The sequence below is a fragment of the Nicotiana tabacum genome, chromosome 23, assembly GCF_000715075.1.
Source record: "Nicotiana tabacum cultivar K326 chromosome 23, ASM71507v2, whole genome shotgun sequence".
Lineage (NCBI taxonomy): Eukaryota > Viridiplantae > Streptophyta > Magnoliopsida > Solanales > Solanaceae > Nicotiana > Nicotiana tabacum.
In genome coordinates, this window is record NC_134102.1 from 132950919 (window position 1) to 132972428 (window position 21510).

The 21510-nt window shown below is 40.2% G+C and overlaps 1 protein-coding gene across 8 annotated transcripts; it reads left to right on the forward strand.

Annotated features, from left to right (window-relative positions):
* The first annotated feature begins 443 nt into the window (after nucleotides 1-443).
* Nucleotides 444-6035, forward strand: LOC107818426 (phosphopantothenoylcysteine decarboxylase HAL3). 8 transcript variants are annotated; one of them, XM_016644435.2, is made up of 7 exons: nucleotides 448-703; nucleotides 814-932; nucleotides 1653-1704; nucleotides 3164-3239; nucleotides 3356-3431; nucleotides 4693-5034; nucleotides 5463-6035. In XM_016644435.2, exons 6-7 carry the CDS (start codon nucleotides 4705-4707, stop codon nucleotides 5754-5756), a joined length of 624 nt encoding a protein of 207 aa, XP_016499921.1. In that variant the 5' UTR covers nucleotides 448-703; nucleotides 814-932; nucleotides 1653-1704; nucleotides 3164-3239; nucleotides 3356-3431; nucleotides 4693-4704; the 3' UTR covers nucleotides 5757-6035. The 8 variants fall into 8 exon arrangements, with proteins under 8 accessions (XP_016499924.1, XP_016499920.1, XP_016499921.1 ...); XM_016644438.2 differs by lacking the exons at nucleotides 814-932; nucleotides 1653-1704 and adding an exon at nucleotides 3572-3628 and having other exon boundaries at nucleotides 444-703; XM_016644433.2 differs by lacking the exon at nucleotides 1653-1704.
* Nucleotides 6036-21510: the final 15475 nt, after the last annotated feature.

A 21510-nucleotide genomic window follows, 5' to 3' on the forward strand; every position in this document is an offset into this window, starting at 1 on the left:
GCATTGCATTTTAATAGACAGATGAAAGCTAGGTCTCTGCTCCTTCTTCGCGAGGAAGAAAAACTTTTATTAGCAAACTAAAGTGCACTCTAGGTGAAAGTATACTTTGGTGTAAAGCAAGTAACTTTTGACTATTAAAGGACTTAATTTTATCAGAACAAAAATTTGGTCAAAAAACTGAGGTGCATGCGCTGCAAATAAAGTATTCAAATGATAATTGCAATTTTTATCATGCAATGAATTTGTAAACTTCTTTAGAAGTATTCTTTAATTTTTTTTTCTTCCAGCTAAGCAAATGACCTCTTAATAGAATTTAATGTTGTCACGTTTCTTTGTTTTATTTAGCAAAAACAGTAGCAGAAATCTTAGATATAGTTATTGCTTCTGCTATTCATTTTGATAATTCTGACGGAGATAAAAATATTCATGGATCTGAAGCTTCATTCTAGCCGTTGGGCCCGGGCCATTACTTCATTTGAGGAGGTTGGGGTCGTAGGGGTATTTCGGGAAAACTGTATATGTATTGGCCTAAGCCACGTGCTAACCCTTTTTCCCAAATTGAACCGAACGTCGATGTCTTCAAACTGAACGTCAACCCCCAGCTTCTTCCTCATAATTGTTTAACTCCTCTTCCAGTTTTCTTTGTCCCTTCCAGCCTTCTCTCTTCCTACTCAATTTATGTGCTTGGTTGTATAGTTATAAGGTGAGTTTTGCTTTCTTATTTTTCTAATTTTCGAAATCGTTGCTGCGTAAAAATTGTTTAAATTGTTTGTTCGCAAAAAATTGCGATTGATTGTGGACTCTGGAAAACAGGGCACGCGTGTTCCTCCAGATTCTCTTAATTGTTCAACTCCTCTTCCAGTTTTCTTTGTCTCTTCCAGTCTTCTCTCTTGCTGCTCAATTTATGTGCTTTGTTGTTGTATAGTTATAAGGTGAGTATTGCTTTCTTATTTTTCTGATTTTCAAATCGCTGCTAGGTAGAAAATGATTAAATTGGACAAATTGTTGGTCCACATTTTCTGTGTTTATCCGCAAAAAAATGCGATTCATTGTGGACTCTGGAATGCAAAGGGATAGGTTGTTTAAAGAGATGGCCATAAGGTGTTTGCTCATTTGCTTGAATGAGTTATTCCACTATGTGCTTGTTCCTATTCTGTAATACTGAATCTATATGACTGAAAACTGCTCATTTACGCTACTAAATAAGGAATAATGGTGAAGTTTGAGTACAAATTAATATCGTTGGTTGTCAAAGGCATTAGCTTTAGACGAATTGGGCAGAATTATGCAGTGACAAAATTGATTGCTGCCATCTTTCATGGAGTTAGATGATTTTAAAAAAAAGTTGGGGCAGATTGGTTGAGTTAAATTTTAGTGGTGAATTTTCCTTATTGTTGTTCTAAAAATGGAAGTTTTGGTGCATATTCAAGTCACAACACAAGGAGGATCATAACGTTAAAGTAATGATTCAAATCATCACCAGAGTATAGAATTAAAAATATGTAACTGTACCTTGTAATTAAACTTTTTTCATATATCATATTTTCATTTTGGCGAACTTATACATTTTGGTTATGATTAGTATTGACACAGGTGATTATTTGAGTGAGCTTTTTGATTAAATATAGCAGCTTCTGTATGGAAATTTGCAGGACATGTGAAGATGTAGGTTGCGGAAACTGAATCTAGAAAAGTAAACAAGTAGTAAGTTCATCATGTGACACCTTAGCCAATGAATATCATGTCACATCATGCCAAGTACCTTCGGTCTAAAAGGCTGCTGCAAGCAGGGGTGATACAAAGAACAATGAACTTTAAGCGTATAAAGTACAATTGACATAGCAAACGGTGGCACACATGATTAGTAAAGTTGCATGCATGGTAAATTTGTGCATTCCCATAGTTGTGTTGCTGCATTTTGGAGTCACTTGGTTTAGTCCATTTTTATGATATTTTGCACAGTTGCTTTTGGCAAATTAAGCCATAGTCTATCCAATTGATCCTATGTTGCAGCTTGGTTTTGGTTTGCATGTTCGTTTTATAAATTTGGGTATGCAAATAAAATAGACTATATATTGGGAAGACGTTCTATATTTAACAGAACTTGAGAAATGGTCACCAAATGCAATTTACCAAGCCACTAGAATATTTGCTTCAAATTTGGGTGTCAAGAAGGCAGAACGCTTCTACAAGTTTGTCTTGCTCCCACGAGTTAGAAATGATATTTGCAAGAATTAGAGATTGCATTTTGCTCTGTATCAATCTTTGAAGAAATCTCTTTATAAGCCTGCTGCCTTCAATAAGGGAATCTTGTTTCCTTTGTGTGAGGTATATAACCATTCTGAAAGAATTCTTTAAATTAATTGGAGAATTGCAATTATATCCAAAGTTTTCAAGATCTTCTGTAGAAAATAGCATTGATCGATTAGCTATATTCTCTAGATTGGCCGTTGATTGCTTAAGTGACTTGCTTTACGGTAAAACACGACACAGGAATACTGAAGAGTGGGTAATGGGTTTTCCATTTATCTACTTCTCTACCTTACTGATACTTTGTTACTGCTCTGCAAGACTTCGTGAAATCTGATGCCACATGCGTGCTGAGATATTTGTTGTCTAGCAGGAGTTAGTACTTAGTCGAGAATCTGACATCCTTCTTTGTATATTTCTATTAAGCCATCAACAGAAGTTCTGCACTTGAGGATAGATCTATATGCATTTAGTATCAGCTTTCTGTGCAGTAAACATCTATTTATCCGTCACTTCCGTGCCTTAGACTTGTGAGTTCGGTTGCATTTGTGAATTGTTCACCTGCGTCCTATAGTAAGTCCGAATAGCATTCTCCCTCCTTATAAGCTATATTTGTGCAGCCTCTTAAGGTTTAACACTAATAGTTGATTAATGGTTCACGATGGACAGTCAAGGTTTTCCATTAATGGAAAACCCATTTACCATTTTGTTGGGACCTCTACTTTTAGTGAGTACACTGTGGTTCATGTTGGTTGTGTTGTTAAAATCAGCCCCTTGCTCCTCTTGACAAAGTCTGTGTTCTCAGTTGTGGAATCTCCACACGTATACGAGAAACAACGATAACTTATGCATCTCAAATAGTAGTTTCATGTGAGGAGTTCAATTGTCGATTGATCAAATGCTACTTTTCTAGGCCTTGGTGCAACTCTAAATGTGGCTAAACTAACAAAAGGATCAAGTGTGGCCATATTTGGACTTGGAGCTGTGTTGTGAGTACTCTGTCCATATTGCAAATAATTTTCAATGATCTATCTTTTTCTGTCTTTGTTCTTTCCCATATGTTACTTTAAGGAATCTTATTAATAATCTGATCCCATTTGGTCAGGCCGCAGAAGGAGCAAGAATTGTTGGTGCTTCAAGGATAATTGGTGTTGATTTAATTCCTAGCAGATTTGATTTAGGTAATTAAGTTGTACCTACACAAGTGCCTTGATATTTTTCACTTGTCTCTCCAACATTCTTGATCCTTTATTTTATTTAATTCCTTCCTTATTACTTGTCTCAACTCATTCATCCATTTTGCCTATTTTCTACATCTAAGAAATTTGGTGTGACGGAGTTTGGGAATCCAAAGAATCATAATAAATCAGTTCAAGAGGTACTCATATTTTTTTAGTTTGTTAATAGATTAGTACGCACCATAAAAAAACGTGAGCTGAAGTTGATCATCTTTTATTGGATTCTTGTTTGATTAGGTAATTGCTAAGATGACTGATGGCAGAGTAGACAGGAGTGTTGAATATACTGGGCATATTGATGCTATGATTTCAGCATTTGAATATGCCCACGATGCATGTTTTCTGTCGTCAAATTTCCTTATTTTATGTTCTTATTACTACATTAGTTTTACTGGAAGTACATGCTAATAAAACTTAAATAATATTCAAGGTTGGGGACTGCCTGTTCTTGTTGGAGTACCCCATAAAGAATCTGTCTTCTAGACACACCCTATGAACTTAATGAATGGAATGACTCTCAAGAGAACATTCTTTGGAAACAACAAGCCCCGTTATGATCTTCCTTCTGTTGTTGAGAAATACATGAACAAGGAGCTTGAATTGGAGAAATTTATCACTCATAAACTCCTATTTGCTGAAATCAACAAGGCATTTGATTTAATGTTGAAAGGAGAAGGCCTTCGTTGCATTTGCTGATTTGCAATGCAAGTGCACAAAAAGTGACATAATCGGGAAAAGCTTCATTGTAGCGTTAGTTATCAATGCGTTGTTTGGTTATTTGACTGTACTTTCACTGCGTAAAAATAGTATGCTTGGTATAACTATTAAGGAAAATTCAATATTTTTGGATCTCTTATCTAACTGCATTCTTTTTTATTTAGTATTGATAGCTTTAGGTGAGCAAAATGACCTTTAAGCAAGTCAAAGTTCAAATCCTTGACTCTACATCAGCTGATCAGCTAGTGGGCAACTTTTTGGTTCTTCATGAAGATGAGTTAGGGTTAAAATGTGTTTGAATAATTCAGATAAGCGTGGATTTGACCACACCTAGGGTGAGCTATGTCCAAAGAGTTACGGTTGTGAAGAAGTTACCAGGGGATATCTCTTTCTTATCTACTTCTGCCATTCCCCTTAGTTGCACGCATGTACAATTACTTGCATCTTTCTCTTGGTGCAGTAAAGAATCCTTTTCGATGTTTCACAGATTAGGGTAGATATGGAGACTTCAGAGATGGAACCGGTTCAGATTAACAATGCACCGAGGAGACCTCGCATTCTGCTTGCAGCAAGTGGAAGTGTGGCTGCTATCAAGTTTGCCAGTCTATGCCGTTCCTTTACTGATTGGGCTGAAGTTAAAGCGGTTGCTACAAAAGCTTCTCTTCATTTCATAGACAAAGCTTCACTTCCGGAAGATGTCATTCTTTATACTGATGAGGATGAATGGTCAACTTGGACGAAGATAGGTGACAGTGTGCTACACATCGAGCTCCGGAGGTGGGCTGATATTATGATTATTGCCCCTTTGTCAGCAAATACACTTGGGAAGGTGATGTATCTTTCTACATTTTTTAGATGCTCAAATCTTATTTCATGATAACGCACATTCTGCCGCAAAGACGCAATTTATTCCCTTATTCTAGTTGACAACAGTATTACTGCTTAGTTCAGGTAATGCTTTAAAGCTTAATATAGTCAGTAAAAAGACAATTTATTGAAGATGCAAAGAAATTGGGTTTGGCTGAGAAGAGTTTCATAGCATGAGTTGCGAACTTCTCTGTGATACGGACTTGCAGAATTGTCAGATATTGCCAATGTGAATACTTCCATGATGGAAGGTGTTAAGAGAGATCGATACAATTTCCATATTATAGTTCTTGATTTGTTTGGTGCATGGTTTTGTTAGTTGTTTGATGTCGATAGATTATATTGTTTTCTACTTTGCAGATAAACTGATATATGCCTTCTGTACTGTAGATTGCTGGTGGACTATGTGATAACTTGTTAACCTGCATCGTACGAGCATGGGACTACGATAAACCCCTTTTCGTGGCACCAGCAATGAATACATTGATGTGGAATAATCCATTCACAGAAAAGCACCTTATGGCAATTGATGAGCTTGGGATCTCTCTCATACCACCAGTATCAAAGAGACTAGCCTGTGGAGATTACGGGAATGGAGCAATGGCTGAACCGTCTCTGATCTTCCAAGCTGTAAGACTCTATTATGACGCACAATTACGATCAGGTGGCAGCAACGTGGCGTGATCCACAGGTCATGAAATTTCATTCATCGGTTTGTACAAGTGATAGAAGTTGTTGAAATTCAGGACCAGGAGCCCAGCTGTGTTATTTTTCTCCTAAATTCTTCACCTCCCTAGTATCTTTCTTGTGTCCTAGAGCTACTTTCAATCAAGGTTCATGTTCATTTTAGTCGATAAAATGAGAATATCACGTAACTGCTGTTACTAATGGATGTGATCATGATCATGAACATGAAAAAACAAATGTGTGTAATGGGGAAAATTGATGCAGCTGTTATTTGGCTATATATTTATTTCCCCTCCCTCGTCTGTATTCATTTTGTTTTTCAATAACAAAGATGTTTGGGCCAATTTGCGTGCAGTTCGACTATTTGACCAGATACTTGTTACCTTTAACCAATATAGGTGCCATATAACTCTTTTGATTGCATTCTTGGACTATTCTAGCGGATACTGTTAATTGAGCTGTAAATGTCTTGTTCATTGAAACTAAACCCTCTCCAGGATAAACTGTTTTGTCATGTTAATAATTGCCATGGCAATGGGGCGGTGCGGTGCGGGTTTAGACACATGCGGGGCGGTGTGGGTTTAAACATATGTGGTTGCAGGGCTGGGCGGGTCAAAATAAAAACATTTAAAATTTATGCGGGTGCGGTGCGGGTTTAAAAAGGGTATGTGGGTTTAAGTACAGCTATATTTACTGATATTTGTTATGCTCTTTTTGCAAATGACACTTCAACTTTTTTACTCTTGCTTTCTATAGTACCTTTTGTTGTTTGTCTTACGGCTGTTGTGTTTTTACGTGAAATTGCACCTTCATCCACAATAGCTGAAGAGAAAGAGGCAGTGAATTATTTTGGTGTTATTAATGTTGCTGCTGTTTTTATAGCGGTTTATTTGTTAGCTTTTGACATTTCAGGGCCTCATGGTATTGTTTTTTCGCAAATGTTTGCTGTTATTCTTCTAATCCTATTAGCATCGCCTATTTTCATTCCTCTGTATATAATGGTCAAGAATTTTATCCGTTCGAAATCGGAAATTTAGTATTTCTAACGAAAATATCTATTAATTGATCTTCACAAAGATTTTTTGTATTTCTAACGAAAGCTTGAATAGGGTAAATTAACATATATATTTTTAACAAATATAAAAAGTTAAAAAAAAAGGAGGTATTATGATATCAAAGATTTTTGTTAAGTAACTTTTATTGCATATGTGCAAGATTTAATTTTCTTAAGTATCTTATGTTCTTCTTTCCATAACTGAAGTCTTCCGTAATCTTTAGAATTAATAAAAAGCACGAGTACATATAGTAAAAGTGTAAAAAAAAAAAAAAAAAAAAAAAACCAGCCAAAAGTTTAACAAAAAAGAAAATTGAAACTAACAAAATGAAAAGAAATCACTTATGAGGGGCGGGTTAAGAGAACCCGCCCACACCACTTGCCATCCCTTAATTCGCCCAAACAGAGATTTTAAAAAATCTGTGTTATTTAAAGAGCTTATTAATAAATATAAAGAAAAGAAAATCAAGAAGGAGCTAAAAAGAGATCTCAGATGGCACAATATTTTCATCTAGAGTCAGATGCGTGTGACGACCCGTCGTTCACAAATCGTGCAGATAACGTCACTGCTCACAAATGCACCAGCCCGGAATCGAACCGTGCCAGGGCACTATTCTACCAATAGACCACTGATACTTCTTGTTATAACATATTAACATCTAAAGCAAAAAAGGAAATTTATCCAACTTAAATTTTCAAAAAATCTTGGGATTCTGTATGTTAATCATGCTTTAGAAAATTACATTAATGAAATACCTCGGATAATAACCATTTTAAACTTGTCACATCTCTATATAATATTCCCTCCGGTCCACAATAAGTGATTTTTTGACCTTTAACACATCCCTTAAGAAAATACTAACTCTTAAAAAAGGTATTTTGACTAAATTACCCTTAATTAAAATTTATTTATTGTTAACTTGACACATTGAGATATGTAAATAAGGACAAATTTGAAAAAATAAAGTTCCATTCTTGATTATATAGGACACTTGTTTTGAACCAAAATAAAAGGTCAAAATATCACTTATTATGCATCAGAGGAAATAACAATTTCATAATACTAAAGGTGATATTTTCTCATATACTTCACCTCTCATATATCTTGTAATTAAATCAAGTCCTCGGATTAGTGCTTTCATTCTATGTTAATTAATTTGGTTGCTTATAATATTAACAGAGTTGAATCTAGCTCTAATATGTGATTTTAAAAAGTTAAATATAAAAATGCATGTGTGACACATGAGATGCATGTGCGATGCACATGCTATCAATTTCATTAAGTCACATTTACACAGAGTCTAATACAGTATTGTAGCATCCGAGAAAGCTGCAAGTAGAGTAGCAAGTTAATTATATTGTGACCACTCCCAATGTGATTCTAATTTCTAATATTAATTGGATTGAATCTAGTGAGGTCAAATCCTCCTAAGGTGATAGGACGAATACAAGAAAATGCTGCAAGAAACTAAGTCCAAAGAAAAAGAAGGAAGTTAGTTACAATTTGAAGAAATATTGTTAAATTTTTGAAATACTATATATGTAGATATTGGAATTAAGCATATAAGCTTTTCTAATGAGTATTATATTTTACATATTTCTAGGACTTGGAATTTTGTAGCACATAGTTTAACTATCAAGTCGTTGAAATATGATTATCAGCTTTCATCATTTAGAGCTTTCACTTTTTTCCTTTTTAATTTTGTTTTATACATCACATACACATTTAATAATATATATGTGATTTTTAATTTTTTTTTTTACTAATTAACACGGATGCACGTGTGACGCACGAGATATATATGTAACGCATAAGATGCACGAGTGATGCACATGATAAAAATGTGACACCGAGATGCACGTGTAACTCGGTCAAAGAAAAACTCATTTGACTCTCAAAATTTTAATATCGCTATATAAATTGAGACGGAGAGAGTAACTTCTTATGCATGCATGTATCATTTCCCTTAATAGCAGCCCTCCCCCATCCTATAGAACCATGCGTTAACTAAAAAAATCTCTAGCTTCCAACCATTATCGTTTGAAAAAGAAAAAGAAAAACAAGCACAAAACGAATCATAGTCATGAAATCAGATAAAAGTAATATAAAATACTTTTTTATTCCATTTGCTCTCAGTTTGGATGCTAAATCTGGCAGAAGTCCATATACAGTATAAGATATACATGCTTGCATGTGAATCTTTTTTTACTCAATTCTTATTTTGTATAAGGTTGTTTGAAAGTTTGCATTTTGCTCAAAAGCGTCATTACTTTTTTAAGTTCAGATTAGTTATGTAGTAGTTAGCCAAAAAAAGCATGAACTTTGTTTGTTAGAGATGGCTATCAATTCAGCTGGCAGCCGTAGGAAAGTGGAGAAAATCAAGGCTAAGATATCATAGCTCTTCCTGCATCCAAACTTTAATGTAAGCACAAGCATTATTTTTATACCCAAAGGTATATACTTTATATACTCCCTTTAGAGAGTCAAATTATATTAATTGTTATTTTGCTTTAAAATCGGACAACAATTAAACTTATAAGTGATTTTAAGGATATGTGATTTCATTTGGCAGAAACTGATAAATGTCAGAATTAATGCTAGGGATTAATTATAAATAAAGCTAACCAATGTGATAAACAACCACGGCCCTCGAGCTAGACCGCCCTCGAACCAGCTAAATATGCTATTAAAAAGCATGGACTTTAAAAACAGAGCTTGCAAGAGAAAATATGATATATTGCCTTGTTGTGCGTGAATGTATATTGGTTACAAAATGATTAAGATCCTCTTTATATAGCAAAGGAATCCTATTTATGGTATAATTCTAATTACATAAGTAAATCCCATGATAGGCAAAATATCCGATCCTAACTCGATATGTGCCGAGATTTCCGCCACGATCCTCGCCCGATCACGGATATCTCGGCTTTCCGTTATTCGTCGTAGCAGGCCTCCTTCGATCTCGCTCAATCTCTTTCTCGCTTCGGTCTCGAATTGACCTCAATCCTGATCGGCCAATGATCCACGAGCTTACCAATCCATCTCCGTACCATGTTTCGATATAACTGGGGTCGGCCGTGCCTTGATCTTCTGTCCCGATTTTGATTAGTCGTATGAAATTAGACAAGCCCGATTCTGACCGTATACAGATAGTCCCCTCGTTTTTTAGAATGCAATGACAAGAAACAAATTGAGTCTTCGAATCTACCCTCGATTTATCATGTCGTAAGCATCATGACGTAAGCGGCAGGGGTGACCGAAATGTCCCATCGGTTCTGTTTCCCAGAAATTTATGGCACGTCAGTTGTCAGTCGGCCACTAGAACCTTTGAACCGTCGTCGTGGAACCCATAGATAGGCCTTTTTTCCACTCCTTCAAATTTTATTTTCAATCTCTTCTGCTCTAATCTTCAAAGCTCCTTGCATTCCTCAAGTTCCTCATTTGCAAATCTTCAAGTTTTATTGCTAACCTCTTTTTAAAACACCAAATATCCTAATCCCTGTTCTTCCTTGTTCACAAAAATGGCTAAGACCTCTAAAACTGTCCCTCATAAGGAAACCGCCTCTTCATCAAAGTCCGTCGGTGTCGCGGCCGCAGCGGAACGTCCCCTTGAGGACTTTGTTCCCACGAAGTGTGCTACTGCTGCTGATTTCAAGGTGGAGAACACACCCCCGATTCCGGGTCGATGTGAGCCGATGTCGAGGTACGTGTGTACGATTATGGAAGGTCTCCTCAAGAAGGTGAAGGAGGAGTGCAACTGGGTTGGAAAGGATGTAGTAATTCCTGCCCCCGAGGAATCCATCACAACTCACGCGGAGGGGTATCTAAGTGTCTATACTTACCCTTCACGATAGCTCCCTTGGATCCAATCATCGTCGTCTTATGCAAGAGGTACGATGTCACTTTAGGCCAAATCCATCCGTTGTTCTGGAGGATCATAATCCTTTTTCAATTTTTTGTAAGCAAGATCGAGGGCCATCCTTTTACCCTCGATTACCTCATGCGCCTTTACGGTCCCCGGCTTTATCGTGGAGGCATAATCAAGCTTCACTGCCGAGCCACCAAACCCCCATTCTCGAGCATAGATGAGACCCGAGACCGAGGTTGGATGGGCAGATTTTTCCGAATAAAGACTTCGGATCTAATCCCTGCCGAAGACATGCCGTTCCCCGAAAAGTGGGACATGAAACGTAAATACCATTTTGCCTTTGAATATTCATTTCACTGTTTTCTTCTTGCCTTCCCCTTATCTAAGTTTTTTGTGTTGTAGTTGTGGTTGTTGTGCCGGAAGTGATCCCCGGCCTGAGGCAATGGGTCGAGGGGTTAGTATCGCAAAAATCTTATTCCGAGCATGCCTGGATGGAGTTATCAAAGGGCCAATGGGAGGCCCGTAACCATGGTAATCTTCTTTCCTTAGAAAGGTTTCTATTTGGGTTTTGTTATTGTATTTACTTATATTTGTCATTTTGCAGGTCTCGCGAAGGATGCACCCATGAGGCCCCCTCCTGCTGACGGTGAGGCACTTCCACTTCTTCCCCCATCCGCCCCGAAGTAGAGCGAAGAGAAGAAGATAAAAGAGGCTCTGAGTCCTCCAGGCTCGGAAAAGAAAAGGCCGGTCAAGAGGCCCCGTAAGCCTAAAGGGAAATTCATCCACGTATCTCTGGAGTCCTCCCAACGGATAATGGATGGGACCGAAGACGAAGAAGAAGAAGAAGAAAACTCTGAATTGATGACTCTTGTGCGAGCTAGCACCGAGCTTCAAATAACTATTGGACATGCAGGAGCCGAAGAAGCTTTGCCCCGATCTGATGAGCCCGAGCCAGAAAGAGTCGAAGATGCCTTACTTCGAGGCGGGGAGGCTACCTAGGAGGCGATCGAGGCCGGTGAAAAAATCGAGCTCGAGGCTTCCCGGAACGAAGACGATGCCTCTAAAGACCCACTTGGGGCAATAGTGATCGGGGACTCCTACTCGATCCCTCCAGTTCCGGATATTATGTACACATATACCTATTCATGATATGCCATTTACACCCATATACATGACACTATGAAGATTGCATGATTACTGAGCTATTCAGACTTACAAATTGAGTCTTTTACTCCATATTTCTTTCACGTCTTTCATATACTTCTTTTCATGCCCCTACATACTCAGTACTGAAGTACCTTTTACCTGGGGACGCTGCGTTTTATGCCCGTAAGTCCTGATAGATAGGTTGACAATCCTCCTAGTAGCTATATGCTCAGTGGAAGGTGTTGGTGCACTCCACTTGCTCCGGAGTTGCCTATTTGGTCAGTATGCTCTATGCATGTATTGATTGGTATGGCCGGGCCCTGTCCTAACCATTATGATCATTTATGTACTCTTAGAGGCTTGTAGACAGATGTCATGTATATGAGTACTTGTATGGCCTTGTCGGCCTATGGTTTGAGTATACAAATAATCATGTCGGCCTTATAGGCCCGTATGTTATATGTATAAGTTTCTATATCATGTTGGGTCATCTTATGTCTAGTATTCCTTTACGTTTTATTCTGGTTATCTGATGACGGCCCTTCGTCCTATTTACCCATGATGGTGTGCTAAGAAAGATACGTTACATTGGTACTCGGTTGAGTAAGGCATATGGTGCCCATTCGCGGCCCTCCGATTTGGATTGTGAGAATAAGGCCTTCTAAGGAGCCATCTAAATACTCAATAGGTAGCTGTTGTTGTAGGAGAACTCTGCAAGTAGTAAAAACTGATCCTATGAACCCCCGAAATCCATAACACAGGCACATAGCATATCCTCCAAGATCAGAATGGTGCGCTCGGACTGCCCGTCTGTATGGGGTTTGAAATGTTCTACTCAACTCAACTTGTGTGCCTAACTCACGCTGCATAACTCTCCAAAAATACAATGTGAAGAGCGTTCCTCGATCGAAGATAATGTACACCGGCATACCATGGAGACGAATAATCTCACGGATATAGATCGGAGCCAGATGCTCTCAAGAATAGGTAGGCATAGCCGGAATGAAGTGTGCAGACTTGGTCAGTCTATCTACAATATCCCACAATGCATCAAATTTCTTCAAAGTCTGTGGGAGCCCAACAACGAAATCCATGGTAATACGATCCCACTTCCACCCTGGAATCTCAAGTCTCTGAAGCAAATCACCCGACCTCTGATGCTCGTACTTCACCTGCTGATAGCTCAAACACCGAGCCACACACTCTACTATATCTTTCTTCATTCTTCTCCATCAATAGTGATGACTCAAATCCCGATACATATTGGTGACACCTGGATGAATGAAATACCGCGAAGTGTGCAAGCACGAAGCAAAATGGGAAAATAAGCCCAAGGGGCAAATCCCGAATTAAAAGGCTACGGCCAAATTAACACGGCTCGGAGACGTCCGAATTCCGTAACAAAACAGGCCTTTAAATGTTTTCACAACCGGTTCTAAAAGGCTACCCTCGGCAGAATCCTAATACTTAAGACATTTTCGAGAAAAAACGTCGATAAATATCGAACTCCGATAACGCCTTAACCCAGAAAGGCAATTAAAGCAAGAATTTGTTCGAACTCTCGAACACGACTTTATTATTTCATGCTAAGGCATTACAACCTTTGCGAACATGAATTCTTGAAAGCCAAAAAAGGGTAGAAAGCCTTATATATGTTAAAACGATCGTTCAACAAAGGCCAGATCAGCCAAATACGAAATCCTAAGGGCTATTCTCACTTCTAGTTCGAAATATCACTCTTACTCGGCTACTAACTCGAGTTCGAATAAATTCCCACTCGGGAACTGTTCTTCAAGCCTAAGGGCCACCTGATTTCGAATTCAAGATAACAATCTCACTTGAACATCAAACTCAAAGATTACCTTATTCCGAGCCCAGATAAATGATCTCACTCGGATCCGATTTATTGAAACCTGCCTCATGTTAAGTTCGAATGTCCGATCTGGGACCGTTGAATACAACCATATAACCGTGCGCTAAAGTACTTTGACATTTGCATAAAATAACTAAAAGACAACGGATTCGGGAACCATGGAAATAAAAAAGTTTTCATATATCAAAGTTTTTCTTACAAGGGTTGCATGGCCCGATCAATAAAATTCTTTACAAGGGTCGATCGGCCTCGAAGCAAAAACGAAAATTACTAGGCCTAAGCAGCACGGTCATTATCAGAGGAAGTTTCTTCACCCTCGGAGTCTTCTCCACCAGATCCGCTCGCATTCTCGGAACCCTCATCAGGAAATGCTAACTTTCGAGCCTTTGCTTCCCCAGCCTTGGCGATCTCAAGTTCGGCAGATATGTCAAAACTTTGCTTAATGACCCCTTCGAGAGCCACTTTGAATGATCTACCATACCCCTGGCCTGCTCGAGAGTGACTTCGGCGTCGACTCTGTATTGGGCCGAAGTAGCCTGGGGCTTAGAATTGGCCATGACCATTTCGGATCTGGCAACCTCGAGCTCTTTGACCAAATTGGCTATCACGAAGAACTCAGAATAACTTCTCGGCCATCTCGGAACGCTCTTCTTGAGCCTTCACCAGGTCTACCTGAAGCTTCTCACTAAGAAGCTTGTAAGTATCACATTTCTCCTTGAGGCCCTAGACCTCGGCCTTGCGTTCCTCTCGGATTTGGAGAAAGGCCTCGTGGTGCAACATCGAAGCCTACGATAAAGGAAGAAAATGTTAGAGATATCTGCAATTCATTTTCGCCTGGTCCTCTTCAGTGACCAAGCATCGAAGATAGCTTGCCACCCCTACGCGAGCAGAGAAAACTTGAGTATCTTCTAGGATCGAGATTATAAGAGGCCGCTTACGATCGGAGTCAATGTTGGGGGCCGGGAATTGGTCGGTCAGTGTATAGCTCGAGGACGCCTCATTTGAGTTCTTCTTCGGTACGTCCAAATCACCCAAACCGGTGACATCTTCCACGTCAGCGAAATAGCAACGAAAAAAGTCTACCTCTCCATGGGCCCCCTCTCCATGACAAGTCTCTGCAGCCCGAACGTCACGTATCATCTATTTATCTCGTCTATTTTTCGGACGATAGTCCCTGAGTGTGGGGTTAGTTGTTCGAACTTCAGTTGTGATCGGCCTTTAAGCCTGTTTACAAAATAGATCAAAAGTATGAAATTGTAAAGTAAATCTTTTTTAAGGCATGAGATATTTGGCAAGGAAAAAATTACTTCTCTTAATAGATACACGCGTACATATTTGATGTCAGGTCTTGAGAAACCTATATGGGGACGGTTCACTTGACCATTTGGCCTTTACAAAATTTACCTATCGAGACCCTGCTGTCACGAAGTGATTTCCTTGCAACAAAGTTGACATTCGGGGGATTTGTGCCCCCCCAGTATTCGAGGTTTATTATAAAGAAGCCTCAGATATTGTTAAATTATTCTACGTTAGCACGAACAATGGTTGTCTCGTTAAAAACCTCACCGGAAAACCCTATTTGGGACAAAAATCAGTCTAAGGGATAAAGAGTGCAACGTGTGCTTTCAGACCTAAAGACTCTGTGTTGAAGAATCCATCGCCGTCCTCGATCGAACACCTGTAATTGGTTAACTTAAAATATAAATTAAAATAGAGAAGGTCATACCTTAGCAGTAGTATCACTTTAGGAGTGATACGTTCCAATTGTTTGGTAATTTTTCTCCGTTCATCATGCCGAGCTTGTAGGATCCCTTTCCGATGATATCAAGGACCTGATATGGCCCTTCCCAATTTGGACCCAGTTTTCCTTCATTCGGGTTTTGAATGTTGATGGTGACTTTTCTTAGCACCAAGTCCCCAATTTTAAAGTGTCGAAGATTGGTTCTTCTGATGTAGTACCTTTCGACCTGCTGTTTTTGTGCGGCCAATCGAACGAAGGCGGCCTCGCGTCTTTCATCCAATAATTCCAAGCTCGTATTCATGGCCTCGTTATTCGATTCTTCTGTTGCATATTGAAACCTGAGGATAGGTTCCCCGATCTCGACGGGGATAAGAGCTTCGGCACCATAGACAAAGAGAACAGTATTGCCCTTGTGCTAGATTTCGATGTCGTACGGTACGCCCAAAAACCTTGGGCAATATCTCTCTCCATTTTCCCTTAGCGTCGGTCAATCTCTTTTTAAGATTTTGAATGATGGTTTTGTTGGTCGATTCGACTTGTCCATTCCCGCCGGGATGGTATGGCGTTGTTAAAATCCTTTTAATCTTATGATCCTCGAGAAATTTAGTCACTTTGCTGCCAATGAATTGTTTCCCATTGTCGCAGACAATCTCGACAGGCATCTCGAATCGACATATAATGTGGTCCCAAATAAAGTCTATGATTTCTTTTTCTGTGACTTTCTCAAAAGCCTGTGCTTCAACCCACTTAAAAAAATAATCAGACATAAATAAAATAAATTGAGCTTTACCTGGAGCCGATGGTAGAGGGCCGACGATGTCCATTCCCCATTTCATGAATGGCCATGGGGATAAAATCGAGTGAAGCTGCTCCCCGGGCTGGTGAATCATCTGCGCATACCTTTGGCATTTGTCGCATTTTTGGACGAACTCTTTGGTATCCTTTTCCATATCATCCTAATAATACCCTGCTCTGATAACTTTGTGAACCAATGATTCGGCCGGAGTGGTTCCCATAAGTGCCTTCGTGAATCTCCCGCAGGACATAGTCGGTGTCTCCCGGTCCCAAACATATCGCTAATAGCCCATCGAACATCCTCCTGAATAGAGTTCCATCCTCGGCCAAGGTGAATCGTTCTGTCTTTGTGCATAGAGTCCTTGACTCTTTCGGATTTGATGGGAGTTTCCCGTTCTTTAGGTATTCAATATACTTGTTTCTCCAATCCTAGGTCAGGCTTGTAGAGTTTATTTTGGCGTGGCCTTCTTCGATTACTGTTCTCGAGAGTTGTACGATAGTCCCCGAGTTAAGTTCGTCATCCTCTACCGATGATCCCAAGTTTGCAAGGGCATAGGCTCACCGTTCTTTTCCCGAGGTATGTGTTGTAAGGTCCACTCTTTAAACCGGTGCAAAGTTACCTGTAGCTTGTCCAAGTATCTTTGCATTCGATCCTCTCGGACTTCGAAAGTTCTGTTGACTTGGTTTACCACAAGTAGAGAATCACATTTGGCATCGATGACCTCTGCTCCTAAACTTTTAGCCAGCTCGAGACCTGCAATCATGGCCTCATATTCAGCCTCATTGTTAGTTAACTTCAAAGTTCTGATAGATTGTCTAATTATGTCACCCGTGGGTGGCTTCAAAATGATGCCCAGCCCGGACCCTTTTGCATTCGAAGCGCTGTCTATGAAGAGGGTCTACACCCCCGATGACATACCCGATTTTAATAATAGTTCCCTTTCGACCTCGAGCTCGAGGGCCGGCATGAAGTCAGCTACGGAGTCTGCCAAGATTTGAGATTTGAAGGCCATTCAGGGTTGATACTCGATATCATACCCGCTGATCTCGACGGCCCATTTGGCCAGTCGACCCGAAAGTTCGGGTTTGTGCAAGATATTGTGAAGGGGATAGGTAGTTACAACATAAATCGGGTGATATTGAAAATATGGTTTTAATTTCCTAGAGGCGCTTATTAAAGCAAGCGCTAATTTTTCTAAGTGTGTGTACTGGGTCTCGGCCTCACCTAAGGTTCGACTAACATAGAAAACAGGAAATTGCGTACCTTGCTCTTCTCGAACTAGGACCCCACTTACCGCTATTTCTGAGACAGCTAAGTATAAGTAGAGTTGCTCGTCCGCTTTCACGGTGTGAAGCAGTGGTGGGCTCGACAGGTATCATTTTAATTCTTCCAAGGCCTGCTGACATTCTGGGGTCCATTCAAAATTGTTCTTCTTCCTAAGCAACGAGAAGAATCGGTGACTCCGGTCTTAGGACCTCGAAATGAATCGCCCCAGGGCGGCTATGCGCCCAATTAGCCTTTGCACGACCTTTACATTATCTACGACCTTGATATTATCGATAACTTTGATTTTATCAGGGTTAATCTCAATTCCCCGATTGGACACCATGAAGCCGAGAAACTTGCCCGAGCCAACCCCGAATGCGCACTTTTTTGGGTTGAGCTTCATATTGTACTTCCTCAGTATATCGAAGGTTTCCTGCAAATGCTTTAAATGGTCCTCTGCTCGCAAGGACTTAACTAGCATGTCATCAATATAAACTTCCATAGATTTCCCTATTCGCTCTTCGAATAGTAGATTTACTAGGCGTTGATAAGTTGCACTAGCATTTTTTAGTCCGAACGACATTACGTTATAACAATAGGTGTCGTATTTAGTGATGAATGAAGTCTTTTCCTGATCCTCCAGGTTCATCTGTATTTGATTGTACCCGTAGTAGGCATCGAGAAAATTGAGAATCTCATGGCCTTCCTTGGCATAGATCATGCGATCAATATTCGGCAAAGGAAAAGAATCCTTAGGGCAGGCCTTGTTCAAGTCCTTATAGTCTACGCATATTCTAAGTTTATTTCCCTTCTTCGGGACTACCACTACGTTTGCTAGCCATTCAGGATATTTTAATTCTCGAATGGATCCTGTTTTGAGATGTTTGGTTACCTCGTCCTTGATGAAGGCATGTTTGATCTCGGACTGGGGCCTTCTTTTCTGCTTCACTAGGCGGAATTTCGGATCCAGACTCAACTTGTGAGTGGTAATTTCCGGCAGGATCCCTGTCATATCAAAGTGGGACTAGGCAAAACAATCCATATTAGCTTTAAGGAATTGGATAAGTTTTTTCCTGAGCTCGAGAGTTAATCCCGTGCCCAGGTATACCTTTCGACTAGGCATATGCTCGATTAGTATGATTTGTTCCAGCTCTTCGACCGTTGATTTTGTGGTGTCTGAATCATCGGAAATTATAAAGGATCGGGGGATCATATAGTCATCATCCTCGTAAATTTCCCGTTCCTCCGGTTGGGCCGAGGCTGGCGACTATGGTTGCTATTTGACTTCCAGCTTTCCCTTTGAATTCGATCCCTTTGCTGATGAAAGTGCCGATACATGTGTCACCTCATCGATCGCAAACATCTCCTTAGCGGCGGGTTGCTCCCCGTACACTGTTTTGACTCCCTCCGACGTCGGGAGCTTCATAACTTGGTGAAGGGTCGAAGGAACTGCCCTCATGTTATGGATCCAAGGCCTTCCGAGTAGGGCGCTGTACCTCATGCCACCCTTGATTACATGGAACTTTGTTTCTTGGATGGTCCTGACCACGTTCACTAGCAAGATAATCTCACCTTTGGTGGTTTCGCTCGCCATATTGAAGACGTTAAGTACTCGAGTTGCGGACACAATTTGATCTCGTAGGCCGAGCTGTTCTATGACCTTCGATCCAATAATATTGGCTGAGCTACCTGGATCAATCAAAACACGTTTAACTTGAATTTTATTTATAAGGAAAGATATTACCAATGCATTGTTATGAGGTCGTTTGACCCTTCCGCATCCTCATCATTGAAAGACAAAGTCTCTTTTGGTAAGTAATCCCGTGCTCACTTTTCTCTCGTGATCGTCACTTTGGTGCATTTAAACACCGGTCTTTGTGGAATATCGGCCCCTCCTACGATCATGTGAATCACGTGTTGTGGCTCTTCCTGCTCATTCTGCCTGTTTGAATCTCTGTTTTTAAAGTGATTCTTGGCTCGATCACTTAATAATTCCCGAAGGTGCCCCTCGTTGAACAATCGGGCTACTTCTTCCTTTAGTTGTCTGCAATCTTCTGTTTTATGGCCATGAGTACCATGATACTTGCATATTTGGTTAGGATTTCTCTAGGCCGGATCGGTCTGCAGAGGTCGAGGTCATCTAGTATCTTTGATACATCCAATGGCTGACACTATGGCAGAAGCATCTACGTTGAAGTTATATTCTGACAATCGAGGTGCTTCTTTAGATCTGGCATTATTATCGAAACCATTCTTGCTCATGAGCCCTTGGGAGCTCTGTCCTCGATCAATCCTTTTATCATTCCGAACGAGGTTTCGTACAAGGCCATTATCTCTCCGATCTCCATCGTATGGCTGATATCGATCTCTGTTCGACAGCGGTTCCCGATCAAAGTCCCTTTTAACTCTTTCCACGAGACTGTTAGGATAAACTGGACCGGTTGGAGCCCCCAATTGATCATCCTCGACCTTGATCTTTGACTGATACCGATTATGCACATCGGCCCAAGTGACAACTAGATACTCGATCAAATTCTGTTTTAGTTGTTGTGAAGCTACAGAACTTTGAGTATTGAGGCCTTGAGTAAAGTCTTGAACGGCCCAATCGTCGGTGACCGGTGGTAAATCCATCTGTTCCATTTGGAACCGAGGCACAAATTCCCTGAGCATCTCGTTGTCTTTTTGCCTTACCTTGAAAAGGTCTGATTTTCTTGTGGCTACCTTGATAGCTCTGGCGTGTGTCTTTACAAAAGAATCTGCAAGCATAGGGAATGAATCAATAGAATTAGGTGGTAAATTATGGTACCATATCACAGCTCCCTTCGATAGAGTTTCCCCGAACTTCTTCAGCAATACGGACTCAATCTCGTCATCTTCCAAGTTATTTCCCTTAACGGTGCACGTGTATGAGGTAACGTGCTCGTTTGGATCTATTGTCCCGTTATATTTTGGGATCTCGGGCATACAGAACTTCTTGGGGATTAGCTTTGGAGCCTCACTCGAGGGAAAAGGTTTTTGGAATCAAGTCCTTTCAACACCGGTGGTGCCCCCAGGATTTGGTCAACCTTGAAATTATAAGTTTCCACTTTCTTATCGTTTTCCTCGATACTTTTTTCTCATGTTTTGATTCCCTTCGTCAGATCCTGAAGCATCTTTATGATAGCAGGATTGGTCTCCGGTTCTCCTCCATTCGATTTCTTTGATACCGATTCGTCTCTATGAACAACTTCTTGCGATGGCTCGATCTCGATCCTTCTTGGTGCACGATTCTGATTCTGAAGTTGTGCTATTGTAGCTTGTTGAGCCAACAACATTTCGAATATCATTCGAAGGCTAATCTCGCCTTCTCCACCGCCCTGTGCGTTCTGATCAGCTGTTCGAGCATCTCTGCGGACGTTATTTTCAGGATCGGCGCCCAAATTCCCATTAATAGCAATATGGGAGCTGACGTCGATTGGATCCACGACCGGAGCTCCATTGGGGTTTACTGGAGGTACTCCGTTTCCCGTGGCAGCTATGTTGTCATTTTCACCATAGAGACCAATGCCATCGTCTGTGTGTGTGGGTGCTACTTGAGAGTTTGACATGTTGATCGTGGAATCAAATACACTTCAAATAACAAGCGTAAAATTATGTGTGTTACGAATGATTGTACCAAACAATCACTATTATCCTTAACCCCACGGTGGGTGCCAAACTGTTTTACCTTAAAATCGGATAACAATTAAACTTATAAGCGGTTTTAAGGATATGTGATTCCACTTGGCACAAACTGATAAATGTCAGAATTAATGCTAGGGATTAATTGTAAATAAAGCTAACCAATGTGATGAACAACCACGACCCTCGAGTTAGACCGCCCTCGAACCAACTAAATATGCTACTAAAAAGTATGGACTTTAACAACAGAGCTTGCAAGAGAAAATATGATATATTGCCTTGTTATGCGTGAATGTATATTGGTTACAAAATGATTAAGACCCTCTTTATATAGCAAAGGAATCCT